Here is a 19800-nt window from a genome sequence, read left to right as displayed (position 1 = left end):
CAAGAACCAATCAACAATTACTTCTGGATAACTCAGAATACTGTACATACCCTCTACCAGTTCATCAATGTAGATGAGTAACTCAGTCTTAGAGTATCTGGGGCACTGAGACGTTAAAGGATAATTACACTGACAACATGTAAAAATAAGTTCTTCTAGGGTAGGAGCGTTGGCATCTCATTACTTATTACTGTGCTGACACAGAAAACATTTAGAAATGCTTAAAAAATGAATTAAATGTGAGAGGCAGGTCTTTCTTAGGTCTTCTCAACCCCAAGGTTGGCTCTTTACCCACTATACCATTTTGCCCCTCATTGTAGTCAATTTATTTTGCCTTACAGCCATAATAACCCAGGCCTTTATGTATTAATACATGAAATAATGTTCAGAGGTTTTATCCTGGGAAAAGTAGTAGCCGATTTTTCCTACCACTTTGCCAACACCACCACAAACATTCATATTACACACATATACAGCCATAAACCTATAAAATGCCAGACAATTTGGCTAGATATCTCTGAGAAGTTATAGAGTTTTCTCCATCTATAATTTAAAATAGAAAATCTTTTCTTTTGGCTTTATGAATATTTTGATTAAAATTCAGCCTTGACTCAACCAGTTCCTAATTGCTGAAACACTGGAATTTGTAGGCCAGACCTGGTTTTAGGTGACAATGGGACACACTATTTGAAACTGTGCCTGTCCCACACAAATCCAGGTGATCATCTGGATAAAGGCTCTTATATTTGGCTTTTTCTTAGACCACAATTTAAGAAAAAATCTGAGTGATTAACTGTAAAAGCACAGTTAATTTATAGAACTGTCAACAATAGTATCTTAAGATCACATAACACAACAGTATTCAGGGACAGAACGTTTTCTTTGTGGTTCTTCATGTTAACAGCCTTGCCCAATACTTCTTCCATCTACAGCCAATCTTTATCAGCTTTATTTTTGACTCTCAACTGAAGCCTCAGTCAGACAAGCTTTCTCTGAAACTCAAAGTTCACTGAGCATCACAACCATATGGCTTATGAATAAGATATTTATGTCTCTGAAAAAACAGCCAAACCCTTTTAAAGTGATAAAGTTTTATAAGCCCTAGAAGAAAACTACCACAGTGTTTTCTCTGGATGTTATACTCACCAACAGAACATATAGCTGCATCTTCTGGGCAACCTTTAGCCTTCCCTTCCTGAAGTACTTTATGACAAATATTGATGAAAATGTGTTTCTTTCCTGATTCTATGAGGCTACTGTCCACAACTTCCCAATTTTTCTCCAATTCTAAAACAGAAAAATTTACCTTCAGTCAAAAACAATAGTCTTACTAAGTCACCACCACCAATAACAATTAATCTAAACAATTAGAGTTAACTTTCAGTAACCTAAACTAGAAAATTAATCCATATAAAAAACAGATGAGATTTTCATGATTCTACTTTAATGTAATTGAAATATATCATGTCACTGGAATAGGCTTTTAAAAAGGGGGGGGCGGCGGGGAGGGGGAAGCAACTCAACATGGTTCTTCAGAGTCCCGTAATAAGGTAGCTACTATGTAAGAAACCCAAACAGCAAGGAAGAAGCTACATGGAAATTAAAAATTCAGCCTGTTTTTTTTTTAACAAGTCTAGAGGAAAAAAAAAAAAAGAAATGTGATACATGAACATGCCATCAAGTTTTAAACCTGACTCTTCAGTAGCAGTTTTCAACCTTTTACATCTCCAAGAAAGTTATTAAGTGCCAAGAAGTTCTTTTGGATATGGGGGGGAAAAAGTATGAGACATAGTCCTACCCTCAAGGGGCTTACAATATAGATGAGGGCAAAGGATCTGTATGAAATGTGGACCCACTCCTTGGTAGGGATGTTACTGGTTAGGGCTGCATTTTCAGACAAGGCCAGTGACTATGCTTAGCTGTTACTAGACAAGGCTATTTGTGGTGGGTGGGTGGGTGTGAATGTGTGTGTGTGGGTGTGTGTGTGTGTGTGTGTGTGTGTGTGTGTGTGTGTGTGTGTGTGTGAACATGTGAGTGAGAGAGACAGAGACAGAATGGGGGAAGAAGGGGAGAGTGAGAAGGAAGTAAGAGGTTTAAAATTTTGTTTAAAGAGCATCACTAAAACATTTTAAAAATATACAGAAGCTCAGAAGGAGCACAAACTAACAGTAATTTGTTAGTACCATGTTAAAATTAGCATCCACTTTTTTTTTAAAAAGTTATGTAACAGGGGTTTGTGGTTTTATCTACAATCCCTTTTTCCCCTTTGTATACTGAAATGTTCTGCTGGGTAAGTTTTAAGTTTATAATAAAAAGGGCAATTTTTAAATAAGGTCTGTACATAAAAATATAAAACAATATAAGATGCCAGATGTCAACAATAAATGAGTGGCAAAGACAGTGTGCCCTTCATCAAAACAAAACCTCTGACATAGAACCAAAGACTGCAATAATCTGGCAAGAAGTCAATCGTTCTGGGCCACAAATCCAAGTGTGACAGAAACAAAAATGGTCCCCACTTTATTAAGCACTTTCGAGGTTTAGAAAGTGCTCTCTTCACAAGCTTGTGAGGTCAGTTATCATTCCCATTTTACAGATAAGGACACTAAGACTCACAGAGTTTAAATGAACTACTGTCAAAGGTCATCTAGCTAATTAAGTGATGATGTGGAAAGGTTTATTATTTCCACAGTGCTCTGATAATCACATAGAAATAACCACAACCAATGTTGCAATAATCTTGAAATAAAAAGATCAGCAGTACACACACTGCAGATAAAATGATATGCTGATGGATATGTGGCCAGCACATTTCTGAACAGGTTAGAAAACTAGATAAACGTTCACAAGAAGAAAGGAGGCCCTTCAAGCCAACAAAAGTATGTAAGTTTAAACACTTCACTATACACTTTAGAAAGCGAGTTATATTAGAGGAATCTAATGTGACAATAAAATACACCAGTTATACACCTCACTGGAGGGATAGAATAAGAAATATAGGATATGTGCATACATACAAAGGACTCCTGATTTGCATACTACTTTAATGCATACGCACAAATACATATATGCAGACATGTTATACAATGCATGGGTTTAGATATATACATATAAAAGAATGAGGAATCAGGCTTCATTTCAAAAAGTAACATTTCTTTTTCAAAAATAGTAACTTTAAAAAAGAAACCAAGGGTTTCTGGTCCAAACCTATGATTAGCCATGTATGGAGTTTCAGACAATTCACTTTATGTCTGCTTCTGTTTATTCATTTTTTTTAAACTGCAATAATGTCTACTCTATTTTATAGAGTTTTGTGAAGATAGTAAAAAATGAAATAAAGGTGAAAATCTGAGTAGTGACAAAATCTGTATAAACCTAAGACCACAAGACAAGAAGCTATGGAAGGTGCTTTAAAGGGCAATTTCTTCTCAATTTAATTATCCAAAGCACTAAGTGACCTTGGGCAGATGACTTAGCCTCTCTGGACCTAATTCCTCCCTATAACATGTGGAACCTGGATTTTCTACTCTCTAAGGTCCTTTTCCATTCCTAAAATTCAATATAATTCAATTATCAGACAACTATGGGAAAAGAGGCAAGAGTCAGAAATATCTCCAACCAGCCACTTGAAAGAATTGGGGGGAGGGGAAGGGAAGAGTACAAATGCCAAAAGAACCATACCTGAGTGACGAACCAACGAGGACAAATCATATCGCTTCTTCCCATCAGTAACTCTACAAAGAAGATCTTCTTTCTCTTTGACACAAGCATATTTTGTATCCCACGTGAAAAAGTAGGTGCAATCAACCTCACCCATGAACACAGGAGTTCCTTTTCCATCATTGCCTAAAGAGGTAAACAGACACACCACACACACACACACACACACACACACACACACAAAATATGTGATTATTATGGTCAAAATCTTAGGGATCTTAAATAGTGAGGGAAAACACTAAGGTATTTCTTGCCCAGTCACAAATCCATTATCTAGGTATTTCTACCAAGTGACGAATGGCATAGATATGCATATGACACAAATACAGAAAAACACAAGTTACGTATTTTTAGAAAATGTTCAGTGAAGAAATCTGAAAGAAGACTAAAGGGTAACCAGCAGACATCATACTAAGGCCAACCCTACTGCCAATACTAATGTTGTCAAAGGTATACTTTCATCATATACACTCTTCAAACCTCTTCACTGCCCAATGCAGACAATGCTTCCTGAAAGCCTCAATTTGCACTCTTCAAGGCCACCCTATCCACACCATTCATGATTTTAAAAACTTCCATCATATCTGCTCTTTGGTAAAGAAGCTTACCTCCAGTATAGTTCCTTCAACTCCCTTCATTATTTCAGTTTATCTTATCCAGATTGTTTATGGCTTCATTATTTCCTTCAGGCTCAAAGACTAGAATAATACACAGTATTGTAGGTGTGAATACAGTACAGTTTTGCCTCATAACACTTTCTTCCAAGCTCTCTCCTGATGATGCACGGTATGTTGTTGGCAAGTTGTACATTGTGCCAATGTCTTCACAAAACAGTCTGACTCCTAGTTCATTTTTTTGAAAGATTAACAGGAAATTTGGAGCCTATCATCCTGAAGTTAGTCTAAAGCATTTTTCTCTGACCCAGTAATACCACTGTTAGGTCTGTTTCCCAAAGTAATCAGGGAAAAAGGAAAAGGACCTATGTATTCTAGAATATTTATAGCAGCTCTCTTTGTGCTGACAAGAAATTGGAAACTGAGAGGATGCCCATCAATTGGGGAATAGATGAATGGGTATGTATGTGATGAAATACTACTGTGTCATAAGAAATGATGAGCAGGTTGATTTTAGGAAAACATGGAAAGATTTGCATGAAATAATGAAAGTGAAACAAGCAGAACCAAGATAACACCAATATTGTTAGAAGAATAACTGAATGACTAAGTTATTCTAAGATATATGAATGTTTAAATCAACTACAAACAACCTATGAAGGAAGATGCTATCCACCTCCAGAGAAAGAACTGATATATGCAACTATGTATTATAAAGGGTGTGTGTGTATGTAGAGGTAAGGGGGGCCGCCTGCATGTATGAAATGTTGGCCTTCTGTAGTTCCGGTTTGGGAGAGAGGGAAACAGTTTGGAACTCAAATGTAACAAAAATATATATATATATTTCCCCTCTGTTTGTCTGCTACATTTTTATTAATATAAAAAGTCTTGTGAAATCTTCCTCTGACTTACAAACACTGGATGGACACTTTACTAATTTGAAAAAGCTTTTGCAAAAAAATCTTTGCAAAGTTAAACTTTTCACCACATAACACTCTTTTTCAAATGATTTACAAAAATGCTAAGTGAGAGCTTTAGTACTCAACACTAAGAGACCCTACTGTTAACACTTCTCCATACATAGAATTCATTTATCTCTATTTTTTATTTCCTGTTTCTAAGCTAGTTTCTTATCCACCAAGATAAATACTTTCAACTAATTTCATATTAACTTAATTATAATAATTTGTTATTTTCTCTGGTGTGATTTACTCCTGCTATGAATTTTGATAAATAAATCATGTAAGATTTTTCCTTTTTCCCTTATGCAAACCATACTAACTTCTTCTCTATGTTTATTTTTCACACCCTTCACTTTTTCCTTAAGTCATCTCCTATAATTACTCCCTTTCAAGGTTGGGAAGTGGGTGAAGGCTTTGGAAGGTGGCACAGAGAAAACAGATAACTTTGACCTAGTAAGTTTACCTTGTAGTTGACATGAAAGAAATGAGGGGGATATTGTGGAAAGTAGTAAGATGACCAGACCAGACGGGTAAAGGGATATGTTGTATGAAAAGGCAGAAAGGTGGGAAAGAGAGTATCACATGGAAAAGATAGCTAAAGCATGAAACTTTATAAGGTCAAATGATCCAAAGAGAAATAACAAAGGGATTGAACTTCCTAAAAAGAAATACATTGATTAGGAAACACAGTGTTTCTTATAGCCAATTAATAGTCATACATTTATATAACATATTGGCACATAATATTTGTTGTATTAAAGTGACAATTGGTTCATGTGAACTACAAAAGCCTACTGGTAAATACAACAGTAGTAATGGTACTGACTGAAAAAGATAACAATAAATTAGACCTCTCTGCCAAGGACACTTTCATCTGGAGCTTTACTGTAAATCTAAGCCTGGCCTCACTACACAGCAAATTATTATCATTATTATTATCCTTGTCCTATTTATTATTAACCGCATAAAGCCAGAAATATTGACCTCACTTCTTCATCCACATTACTCACAAAGGTTTCTAAAGCATAGGCCCCTTACCTCAAGACTGATATTCAAAATACCCTGTTCTTTACTTGAAATATAAACACAGAACAGATTTCTATAGGAAGTTTCATATATGAACTACACACAAAAAGTAAGCTGCTATATTAGAATATTGCAGAAAGGTTATTTGTTGTTTTTTGAAATGCCACAGTCCATGTGATTTCAAAAAGCTTTCCCTAATTATGTGAATAGGAAGCAAGAGGAGCTGCATGAAAACCAACAAAAGCTCAGTCTGAACTTCTGTTGTGTGTCCTATAACAAGAAACTGCAGAAATGTCTGTTTACCAAGAGGTTCATCTCCTATGAACATAAGGCAATATGGCACAGTGGAAAGAATGCTGGACCTGAGAGTGTTGGCTGGGGTCCAAATATTGCAGTAGATACTTAATACCATCTAGTATCTTCCTACAATCCATTTCCATTAAAGTTTCCTTAAAGCCAATTTCTATGCCACAGAGTTTGGACATTTATTCCTAAATCTGGGGTGACTATCATGCCAATGACAGTACAAATTTATACTGCACATTAAGGTTTGCAAAGGCTTTACAAATATCTCATCTGTCTTCACATCCACCTTGGGAGGAAGATGCTATTATCATCCCCATTTTACAGATGAGGAAACCAAGGCAGAAAGAGATCTGCCTTCCCCAGGGTCACACAGCTAATAAATATCTGAGGCCAGATTTGAACTTAGATTTTCCTGACTGTAAGCCCAATGCTCTATCCATTGCAGGACCTAAGTGCCTGAGTTAACCTATAAAGGTAACTTTTAATTTTTTTAAAAATCCCATGATGGAATAACCATTTATTTATTCAACATTAAGTGTCAGTGTTAAATGTCTTCCATGTAAAAGGTGCTAAAGCTAGGTATTAAATGAAGGGGAGAAAATACAAACATAGAAAAGACAGTCAATGCTTCCTGAGATTTATCATCAACCAAGAGAAACAAGACAGAAATGTACAAAAATGATAAAATTAACACAAAGTAGACTATAAGTACATAACAAAAGTGGAAAATGCTGAGTGATTAGAGAAAAATCACTACCACCAGGTTAATACCAGGAGAGGCTTGTAGAAGAAATATTTGAGATGAGCCTTGAATGATGAAGATTTGAAGAAGATCAAGATAGTAGGATTTACTTTTATATCCATTACATCATCGAGGAACAAAATGAAAGCAAAACAACAGTTTCTAATAAGCTGCTGGCACAGCAGCCATAAAAGTTTAGCGTCACCGAACAGAATGCCTAGAGAAATACTCCTACCCATTAGGCAATAGAAAAAAAGGTCATCTTGCCATAGTGAATATGGGGCTGCCTAGTTCCCAAGGAAAATTTACCACTCTATTAAGCTCTCTCCTTTTAACACAAGATCATGAATTCAAATGCAGCGAGTACAGTAAATAAAACTGTAACTTCACCTGCTGTTTTGTTGCATTCAAAGTTGATGATCGTCATTCGCTGAAAGCCTGATCTGCATGCATCTCCATCAGGATAGATTAAGGTGAGGTCTCCATCGGAGTATCTAAAATTCATTAACATAAATGCATTTTACAATCAAAATTCTCTTTCTCTCCTTCCTTCTCTCCCTCCCTCCATTAAGAACCAATCAGCCTTCAAATAAGACAGCAAGTTATTTACTGACTGTGAAATTTTTAAAGAAGTGGGTATCAAGTAAATCAAGTCTTTTAATCATTTTAGCCTCGGTTAAGAATTAGATTTAAGACAAAAAAATTCAAAGATATTTTGCCACAAGAGTTAGAACAGTTTTCCTCTTTGTAAATAAAATTTCTGGGTTTAGTTATGTGAGAAAATGAACCAGATGAAAACATAACAGATATGGAAATTATGTCAACTACAGCAGTTCCCAAACAACAGTCTATGAAACCCAAATATTCTAGAAAAGATTGTGATGCCAGTGATTATTTCTAGGAGACAAGAAAAGAAAGGAATCACCAACTCTCAAAATTGGAAGAGACCTCAGAAGGTATCTAATAAAACCATTAACTCAAGAATCTAGTCCGTAATATACCCTACAAGAAAGAAGTCATTCAACCTTTGCTTGAAGGCCTTTAAGTAACAATCAACTACCTTCCAAGGCAAGCCATTCCATTTTGAAATTTCTAAATGTTAAGAAATTCTCTCACATCAAGCCTAAATCTGCCTCCCTGAAACTTCCACCCATGCTCTTAGTTATTCCCTCTAGGGCCAAGAGAACTAGCCTAATAATACTTCTTTACTTCACAGCCATCAAAATACTACAAGATAGCTATTATACCTTTCTCATCCCCTCTCCCTCACAATGTTTTCTCTCTACCCAATTAAACACAGCCTGTTTCTCCAACTAATCCTTCTGCTTCATGTTCAAGGACTTCATCAAGCCGGCTGCCCTCCTTTGAACACCCTCCAGTTTATCAATGTGCTTCCATTAAAATGTGTTGCCTAGAATTGATACTATATGCCAAATATGGTCTCCCTAAGACACACTACAATGAGACTACCACCTCCTTAATCTGGATACTACGAATTAGTTTTATTGGCTGTATTACCAAATTAATGACTCATAGTGAGCACGCAGTCCACTAAAACATCCAAATCTTTTTCTGAAGAGGTATCTAAACACATCCTCCCATCTTACACTTAAGACACTGATTTTTTTAAACTTAATTATAAGACTTTATGTTTACCCCTGTTAAACTTCACCTGAATTGATCCAGATCAATATTCTCTATCATGTTAAGATATCTGCCTTTCTTGGAATCCCCTGTGCTTAGTACAGTGCCTTACATGTGGTAAGTGCTTAATAAATGCTTGTCAACTTGACTGTCTTATCCTCCAACAGATTAGCAAGGAAGACTCAAGACTTCTTAAGCAGCATAGTAGAAAATAAGGTTGGAGGGTAAGAGTTAAGAGTAAGCAAGGGCTAGAGTGCCTTTCCATTTCTTCCTTCAGTTGTAGAATATGAGTTGCTCAGAGTAAGTAAGGCATAGAGGTGAGTACATCCTAGAGTCCTGCTAACGGGCCAATATAGGAAATTGTGATACTACTGACTTCAGACAAGACAAAAGTATTGGCATAAGTCAAAGACAGAGATGTGGCCAAATTTAAGTAAAGAATCTCACAGACAAGCAAAGCAGGCTGTTTCTAGACAACACACCATGAGAACAGAACCCAAACATGTTAGTATCAATATCAATCTAGAGAAGTATGTGCAGCACTAAAATCTTTGCTCAATGTTTGATAACGCTACTACTCCTAAAATCTGAAACAAGTCATTAAGGCTACGCTTCCCTAAGTCATGGTAGCTCACGGCTATGGCAACTGAAATGTGAAAAATGACATGTGGCAGTTATGAAAATTGGCCTAATTTCCTTTATTTTGCTTCCAGGTTTCCCTAATACACTTTAATAATTACATTCCACACCCCCAAATCTAGGTCACTAGACCAGCATTTGTGAACTCTATAAACATATTTCAAACCTAAAAATATCACATGGCCAAATTAATTTGGAAACTTAACTAGGTGGTAAAAGTCAGTACTTATTCTCACATAATCACACAGGTACATTTTTAAAGATTAAAAAAAGCACTCATTTAAATGTCAAGAGTTGCACTGAAGCTATCTTTGAGAAGTTATCTTTTCCCTATAGTTACTTACAAGCTTCCATCACACTACAGTGTCATCAGACATTAGAGTTGTCATAGAAAAACCAAGATATCTCAAAAAAAAACCCCAGATTTGAATTTACTGAAATAATTACATGCCAATGTAATTATATTACTAATGTAATGCAAATTTCATACTAATATAATTAATATTTGTGAGACTTCTATAGAAATGATACCATTTATAATAAATGCCAATTTTAACACAAGATCACTCAACCATACTACAAAGATAGAATTCCAGCTTAATAGTATGTAATCATTTGGGTAATTTGATATCAAAACAGTCCTACAAAAACCACAAGCCTAGTTGCAGCAGGGAGGAATGCTGGCTCAAGGTCATTTTTCTGTCTACTTTATAGGATTGAGGAGGAAGAGAGGAGAGAGAATAAGGTTCTCAGGTTTATTTTTTTTTTTAAGCAAATAAGCAGAGGTATGCATCAGCACTGCACAAAAGCCACGATTAACACACCGGAGGGTCTGGTTCTGGTATTTTCCTGCCACTTTGACTTGTTCTCGATCTTCCTTCTTCACCTGGCAAACAGCAGCTTCTCTTTTACTACTGCAAACGGGGACTTCCGTGCCTCCACAAACATTCATATAATAAAAATATTCTTTTCCATCTGTAGCAGAGTATGGTGATTCATAACCTAAAAATAAAACCAAAACGAAATACATCTTTAGTTCCAAGTAAGAGTTCCCTCACATTACTAGGGATCAGAAACATTTTTTTCCTCACTTCATTTCATTCAAAATTCCTCATTTAAGTACCAAACTAAGCTCAACATGATATACCTGATGATTATACAACTTTCTTGCCAGGAAATTTCTTATTAATAAACAAGAGGAAGGCATAAGGGGGAGACTATGGCACACATACCTTTCTTCCGGGTGAGAGGGGTAAGGTCAATAGAGATATCATGTTGCTCACTATTCAAAATACAGGTTTTACTTTCCAAATAATCTCTGTGGCAAGCATACTCTGTGACCCATTCAATTTCATATCGGCAATTGGATTTAGCAGTAAGCTTAGGAACCGTGCCCTAATAAAACCAAACAGAAAAGAACAGTTATTTAAAAGCACAAAGCTCCATTCATGTTTGATGAGCACACCACAGGAAAAAATGGAAGATTTGCTTTGTTCTCTGACAGCTCAACAGGCAAAAGGTCAAACATACAAAGGAGATTAATTTGGAGATAATAACTCACTTTACAGGAGGACTCCCTAAATACTCATCTCCCTAACTGCATTTAAAACGTTATGACTCAGTAACAATTCAATTTATACACAACTTTCCAGGAAAGGAATAAATTATGAGAAAGTACCTTGTACTACATAAATAGGTTTTGTATTAGAGAAGACCTACTAAAAACATAAAGTGGATTACTTCTGATACTTGCTGGGGAGATAAGAATTTAAACTAGAGTCATAGGTCACATATACACACGCACACATGCATGCACCTCAGAACATTAACTAGTATCAGAAAATTAAATAATCACCCCAAAATAGAAACACATTTGAACAAATACTAGCCAAATTTGAATAAATACTAGGAAAGGTAGAGGAAGCATTTTTTGGTGACCAACATGATATCAATAAATAAACAAAAGCATTATCTAAAGAGTAGCTAACTAAAACTGCATAAGGATATGCTGAAGAGAGTTGCATTACACCCCACATTTGCAAAGCCCAGAAAACTGCAGTTAACTTGCCCTTGCCCCAGATGTCAGCTATCCTCTCCGAGCCTCAACTTTCTCATCTGTAAAGGAGGGGGGAGGGAGGAATGGTGTGTATGCGTGCACCACACACTACATTATCTCAAAAGGACCTTCTAGCTCTTTAAGTCTACAAATCCATAATCCAAAATCTGAAGACTAAAAAGAGGTTACTTAAATCACTCTAAAATCAAAAGGTCTTATAGCTTCATGTACCCATCATATGCTTCCCATATATAGAGCTTTCAGAGGAAACTTATACCTCAAGAAATATTTAAATAAGGTCAGTCACCTAAAAACCTAAATAAGCCCTTAAAATTATTATAAACTTTGAAAACATTAATCAAGCACCTAAAAGTGCCAATGAACTAGACTAAATATAAAGATTCAACATGAATGCTGGCCAGTGAATTTAACTATAATAAGCTTAAAATTAAATTTCTCTAATGATTGGCTGCTGCCTCAAAAGATGCTGCATCAAAGTATCAATAATCACACTAAAAAGTTCAAGAATGCTAATAAAAGAAATTAAAATTAAATAATCATGAGATTCTACAAAACTGGCAAAGATGATGAGATGACAAAACTCAATACTGGTGCAACAGACATGGAAATATACTGCAGGAAGAGTTGTGAACTAGTCCCAAGCACACTGGAGAGTAATATGGAAATATAAAATTTTTAAATATACATACATTTTTGACTCAACAATCTCCACCAGTTGGGTTATATCCCAAGAAGATTACTGATGAGGCTTAAAAAAAAAATTCCTCTCAGAATGAAAATAATCCTACTCTTTTTTTTTAATAAAATAAAAAAATTGGAAACAAACTAGGTGACAAGTAATGGCTGAATAAATAAAATTATATACCTATAATGGCATATCATTTCATCAGAAGTAACAATGAATATTAAGAATTCAAAAAAATATGAAGAGATTGTTAAACAAATGAAAGTTCAATCAAAATAACAATAAATACACTGACTAGAACTACGTGGTCAAAGTTAACAATAACCACAAAAATTTTAGTACATATGGTAATGGAGATCAAGAGAATAAGGAAAATACAGGCATTACAAAATTAAAGTCAATATACACTAATTTTGAAGAGGAGTTAACAATTGGAAAATAAGTCACAGACATGTAAAATACCATCTTCATTGATTTCAACTTACATACCTGTTTCTGTTACACCTTTCTTATTCATTTATTATCTGTAATTGCCAATAGAAGTCAAAATAACATTCATACACGTATGTTAAATGTCTCTACCCAATAAATGGTGAGGCCTCCTCTGCCATCTCTCGGTTATACAAAGACCCAGGTTGCACATAGTAAGTGCATAATAAATGCTTGATGAATTGAACTAGCATAAAAACCAACTGCTTCTTGCTAAACACAGAGGACATTACTGTTACTTAAAAGATAATGCCACAGGATTACTTTAATATTGTAAAGATTGTTACTTTTATGGATGTGGGCACTCAGTCAAATCATTCTATACCGCATTCATTTGCCTTGATGAGTTCTTGGAGTAAAAAACACACACAAATACAAAAACAAAAAAAAAACCAACAGGAACACATCTAATGGTCAACTTTCTGGAGAAGACCCCCTTCCTAACTTACTCTGGCTACTCCTCACACACAACAGGACAATGTGGCACCTCATACCATATTATAATTCAGTTTTTTTTTAAAAGAAAAAATTACCACCACCACCACCCCCATCAATTAAGTTCCCTTAATTAGGTCTTAAGCCCAGTATTACATCTTTACCTACAAAATGAAAATAAGGATATAATGAAGTACTTAGGATGAGGGCTACTTTTAAAAAGGAATGTATTCAGTATTTTCATAAAAGGCAAAAATAAGTGATGTATAAATCTGGGTGTGTTAACAGCAAACCAGCCTTGATTAAACTGTATTCTTGTTATCTTATATAAACAGTACCTTGCTGAAGAACTTATTAGATTCAGCACAAGTCAGAGCCAAGCAAATAAGATTTCCTAATCCATAATAAAATTCCCTACATAAAAGTCTCTCAGGTTAATAAAAATAAAAACCAAATAGTAAGCTGCTTGCAATGGCTTACTGTTTAGCCAAACTAAACTCTACAGGTCTCATCTCAATTTTACATATTTACTTATGCAGAAACTTAACCTTTTACTGCTCTTCCCTTTACATCCAATGACACAGAAACACAACCACTCCCACGCTATTTAAGGTGTATGATAATTTAGCAGCAGTTCTACAGAACAGGTGGCGCAGTGGATAGAGCACTGGCCCTGAAGTCAGGAGGACCTAAGTTCAAGTCCAGCCTCAGACCAAACACTTGACACTTACTAGCTGTGTGACACAAGTCACTTAACCCCAATTGTCTAAAAGAAAGAAAAAAAAAGAAGAAGAAAAAGCCATGTCACAGAATAACTTACTTCTCTTCTCTCTGATGGACAAATAAATGTAATAGTCACTGCTGGAGTATGACCATCACAGAAAGTGGGCTGATCTTCACCTTCTTTCACATAACTAAGGACAAGCCTAAGAAACAAATTAAACAGAAGTTATCAGATTAAAAGTCAAATTTACATTTTAAATGCATCATTTGCCTCCAGAGTCTAGAACATTTACTCTTGTTAGGGTTTAATGAAAAAAATTATAAATAACTTTCATTAAAAAATAATTTATTCTCTTTATTTCCAAAAAATAAAACCCAATGGAGACTCTGAATGAATACTGTGTGGCTCAAGCATTTAATTGTCTCTTTAAAAAATAAAAAGTAACTCTCCTGCCACAGACATAATATAAATCTTAAGAACAGAAACAGCTATTCAACTTTAAACCTTTAATAGTACATACACCCTATCCCATAACCAAGCAAAAAAAACCCAAACAAGATAACCGATTTTTAAGCCAATAATCTATACTACCACTTCCTCTTCAAAATCAACAGTAAATGGCTGCCAAGACCAAAGCAAGCCTCCTGCTTTTTTTTTTTTTTTTTTTTTAACTAAAAGACAGCACCACTGGTTTAGAAGCTCTAGGTTCTCCAGTGGGATTTTTCAGGGAAAGACCCCACATGATTTCACACAATGCCATTAAATGGCCAGATTTATTTATAACCCAAGTTAAATATCTTAATTGGAAATCTGAAAAATATTCTGAGGAACCCTTCTACTGAAGATCTGAATACAATTTATAAATAAAACTGAAAAGGCAGAAGCCTGTCTTTTTGTAATGTGTTTCCAAGCTTTTGTCTTTCTACCTCAACTTTCGTCATGCAATACTCTCGAAATCCTTTCAGAAACAATCTGAGAAACAGATAGCAGCAAATAACAAATCGGTTTTTTTTTTAAACATATACCTAATATACCACCAATCCCAAACTGCTGCAAAGTCCTCAAAGTCCACTATCTGTATGTAACACGTTGAAAACTCAATCCATAGACTTGGACTGAATCTAGGAACTTTTTACAAAAATCAGATCACCAGTAAAATTATCCCCCCGCCAAGGTACAATATAAGCAGAAAGTATAATCAGTAGAGTAATACTAAAATACTACAACATTTTCTACATTGGATATTGTTCACCCCCTCTTCTTTGATACTATTCTCAATCAACTCCAATGACTCCCCTCTTGCCTGTGTCTAGCTTCTAAAGTCCCTCATATCTTTCCAGACTCACTGTACCTCAATCCCCTTCCTGCCCTATGCAAATCCAGTCAAACTGGCTGTCACTGTTTCTCATGTATAATAGTCTATCTTCTGTCTGCAGGTCTTTGTGCTGGTTGTCTCACATTTCTGAAATACACTCTTTCCTTACCTCCATTTCAAAGAATCCCTTCTTCCCTTCAAGATGCAGCTCAACTACTGCCTTCTACATAATGCCTTACCTGAGTCTCCCAAACTGCTAGCACTCTCCCCTCCCTCCCATTTGCTTGTATTTTTTGTGCATGTGCTTCTACTTATGGACACTTACTTAATGTCTCCCTCACAGAACTTAGGCCAACATGAGAGTAGATATTGTTTCATTCTTTACATCCACTGTAACCCTCATACAGTTAAGAGCTCAATAAATGATTGGTGATGGTGGTGGTGGTGGGATACAAATTCAATAAACAAGAAAGCACTAGCTCAAAAACTGAACCTACTTAGTTTTGGATTCTGAAAAAAATTGTTTCCTACAGAGTAAAGGAAGGCAGAGAGAAAAAAAGGAGATGACTTCTTGGTACTGTTTGCTTTTTTAAATGCTCTCTTCCTCAAGGGGGACATGCACGTACACAAGGCTCAACTTCAAAAACCCCACACAACTATATCACTTATATGAATGTCTCGGACCTCAGCAAATTATCCACTCCTGCAGGCAGCAATGGGATAAAGGTAGCTCAGGAGATTTACACCATCAGAACAATCACTGATGAGCATAAAAGCAATGGCAGTTTTTGGTGTTGCAACCTAAGCACCAGGTGAACAAGATGTCAATGATTTTGAGTTTCAAATGGAGGCAGAATTATTAACTCATATCTTCCTCAGGTAATAACACAATGGGGAAGACTGCTATAGTAGCAGACTGACCTGTCTCCGTCCATTAATTTCAGTCCTTCTTTTGGCCTTCCAACATCATAACCTTGATTCCCCTTCACCAGGCATGCTGCACTACCAGAGGGACAAAAGCGTGTCTCTTGACTTGAACCACCTAGTTTAAAAGAAAAACAATCAAGTGACGGATTATATTACAGAAGCAGTAGGTCAACGAACAAGGTCAAGTTTGGAAATCAAGGTTTTTTTCATGCAGGTTGTATTTGTTACCATCAGATTTCTTGTCTTTACCATACTCATACTACAACTACTCTAGGTAGACCACTCTGCCCATTTCAAGAAATCAATGACCTGAGAGTTTGGTACAGGAATTCTCTCCCCTGATGTAGACTGTAATTCAGTCATAATTTACAGCAGTGGCATCAAACTCCAATAAAAACAGATCCATTAATATTTCCCAATTAAATTTTAGTATGATCAGGACCACACTCTCCAGCCCTCAGGATTGTTGCTGGCCCCAACATGACCTATGGCTGTGGTTTAACACCTCTGACTTACAGTCTTAAACATCAAAGACCTTAACTGGCTTTCCCATGGTTACATGGTTAATAAGTGTTAGAGACAGATTTTGAACCAGATCTTCCTGACTACAGGAACTCTATCCATAACTTACAAAATATTATTGGCTGATTATGAAGGAATTTTAGTTTTTAATGAATTTAAGAAAAAGTCCTAATCTATAAAGAACTGTTTTTCTCCAAAGGAATACATTTGAACAGGATGCCATTGGGAGCAACAAAAATCTCCTGACATAAACTGATACCAAAAAAGGAAAATTTTCTTGGATTAGTTTAGATAAAATATTATTCCATACAACTGGTGGAATAATTTTCAAAATTTCTTTTTAAAACTTTCCTAGGTCCAAAACCTGAAACACCAAGTATAGAAATGGAAAATTAAGGGTAGAAATATCAATCTTTTTAAAAATTGCTTTGCAGTTTATAATTTAATAAACGGTACAACTTAAAGAACACAAAAGTACTCAGCTAACACGAGAGAATGTCTTTTCACTAGATCACCAGCAGAATATATCAGTCCCAACATGTCTAACTGAAGACTTAGTATAGGAGGAAATTGGCACTATCTTTGTTCTCCTTGATACCTGTGCCACAGAAAGCCTTGGCCTGAAGGACTGACCATGCTGCCCTTGGTGGAAGAGCATAATACTCATCTTTAAGAATTAAGACGGAGTCAAGTACAAGACTACACTAGGAACTTGGGCCTTTAGTCTTCTAAGAGCTATTGAACTGGCCTAAGACTTTTCACAACTACTATTTGGGAAAAATCCCAGGGCTTCTGTCAACAGGTTCTGGAAAGTCTCAGGACACAGACACTCACAGACACACACAGAGACACACAGACAGACACACAGACACAGACAGACACACACACACAACTAGAAAATGAAGCACTACATGGGTTAGCAGATGCAAAACTCCCCCAGGGTTTTCCCCTAAAACACAAAGGAGTCACAGCTGTGCCTACTCGTATGTTCTCCACTCAGGGCACATCCAAGAGATCTAATATCATCCATCTCTGGATCAGTGATTCAAACGGTTACCTAGGGCTAAATCTCTATTTGATACTCTACCTTCCCTCTTGCCCAATATCCAACAACACATAACAGAGCTAGTCTTGGGTTAAGATCAACCCTTGGGAGTACTGTTAGGCAGAAAGCTAACACAGCACAAGGGTTTCAGTTTGATCAGTAATATGTACTGCCTGAAATAAAGGACAGAAAATCACTAGATTATGAATAGGGAGGCAGGGTAAAACACCTATTTAGAAGATAAAAATGGTAGGGTGTTTTGCTAGGACAATTATAAATGTCAATTTCAAACCAGAAAAGAAACAAAGTAGCTTCAGAAACTCAAGACTTGAGTCTTCAGAAAATCCCAAACAACAGTAGTTCCCCACACACAAACACAGATTCAGACCTATGTCTCTACAAATGTTGATGAACAAGGAAGCATCATGATCGGAGTCATCCACCAAGTAGCTACCAGAGGTATTGATCAATGGATTCAAATCATGCTTTCTTAATTCTTGATCAAACACATAGCAAGGCACCTAGAAAAAAGAAAAAAGGTCATCAAGTAAGTGTTTGTAATGTATGCACCAAGTACATTTCATTTAGGAAACTGGTATTAAGAATTTTACATATTACAGCACCCAGGTTACTTTGATTTATTATCATCAATTATCAGCATAAATATTACTTTACTTTGCAATTATAATAGCTATGGACATAAATTCAAGCAAATCTGAAATAAATTATATGAATAGGTCTAAGCAAAAAAGCACACACCAACTCCATATGAACTTTTGGTCACTTTGTAATATAAGGAAAACAAATCTGTCAAGTTGCGCAGGCGTGCGCGCGCACACACACACACACCTCTTAATGCAATCAACATAAAACTAAAATAGTGTGTGTGTGCGCTTGCTATGATTTCGCTGGCATAGGGAACTCAGGATGACTTAACTTTCCTCTTCCAATGCAGATTAGCATGTGCTTAGCATCTTACCATCTTAGAGAGTTGCCTGGGAGCACTGAAAAGGTAAGTAACTTGCTCAAGGCCACACATGAGAACACCTCAGAGGCAGGCCCTAAACAAATGCCATCTGTAACTTAAAAGCCAGCCCTTTATCCACTGTGACAAAACTGCCTCTTTATAACACCATATTTATATAGCATATAAAAGATTACTTCTGTTAACATCATACAGAGAAAGAACAAAGGGTAGTAACATAAGTTTTTCACATAAGTCTTATATGAAATTGGTGGATAATCAGTTGTTTTTTACATAAGGCTACTCTCGTCTTGGCCGTGATATTTAGAAGTTTTTCTCTGAAAAACTATGAACTCAGACCCTGAAGACTTTTTATTAACATGAAGATAGGTTTTTCTCATCCACACATATTAATTTCTCTTTTCTTAGGAACAACATATGACCTCACTCACAATTCTCTCAGCAGATGAACTCTGACAAAAATGTCATTAAACTCATTAGACAATGCAAGTCTCCAAGATCTAGAAGAGGTTTTTTATTTCTAAAGTGTCAGGATCATCTGGATACCATTACCTATCTATAATTACACCTTTGCTTGAAACCAAATGCCAAGTTTTCATTTGTAGACATTGTATTTTTAAATGCATTAGCATCTTTGTAGCCCTACCCTTCCAAGGAATAAATAATAGATTCATCTTCTCTGACAAGTCACGCCCATTCTGATGATAGTAAAGCAAAACTGCTGGTATACAATCCTGATCACTTTCAACTACTGTGATCATAATGTCCAATCTCCCATTGTTGTTGTTGTCATTCAGTCATTTTTCAGTTGTGTCCAACTCTTTGTGGCAAAGATGCTGCAGTGGTTTGCCATTCCTTCTCCAGGTCATTTTACAGATGAGGAAACTGAGGCAAACAGGGTAAAGTGACTTGCCCAGGGCCACAGAGCGAGGACGTGTCGGAG

The 19800-nt window shown here is 36.1% G+C and overlaps 1 protein-coding gene across 1 annotated transcript in view; it reads right to left on the bottom strand.

Moving 5' to 3' along the window:
- Window positions 1-19800, bottom strand: part of LOC114031529 (cation-independent mannose-6-phosphate receptor-like) — a 142396-nt gene that overhangs the window by 66923 nt on the left and 55673 nt on the right. The window contains exons 5-12 of the mRNA XM_027846659.1: window positions 18261-18393; window positions 16300-16420; window positions 14160-14265; window positions 10886-11048; window positions 10478-10655; window positions 7761-7864; window positions 3682-3846; window positions 1147-1287 (exon numbers count right to left, since the gene is read on the bottom strand). Of these exons, the coding sequence (XP_027702460.1) occupies window positions 1147-1287; window positions 3682-3846; window positions 7761-7864; window positions 10478-10655; window positions 10886-11048; window positions 14160-14265; window positions 16300-16420; window positions 18261-18393 (1111 nt within the window). The remainder of the gene's footprint in view (window positions 1-1146; window positions 1288-3681; window positions 3847-7760; window positions 7865-10477; window positions 10656-10885; window positions 11049-14159; window positions 14266-16299; window positions 16421-18260; window positions 18394-19800) is intronic.

This window comes from Vombatus ursinus, unplaced genomic scaffold, assembly GCF_900497805.2.
Source record: "Vombatus ursinus unplaced genomic scaffold, bare-nosed wombat genome assembly UNPS02015175.1, whole genome shotgun sequence".
Classification (NCBI taxonomy): Eukaryota; Metazoa; Chordata; class Mammalia; order Diprotodontia; family Vombatidae; genus Vombatus; species Vombatus ursinus.
Note: the sequence above shows the minus strand (reverse complement) of the source record. Positions and strands in the feature narration are given on the sequence as shown.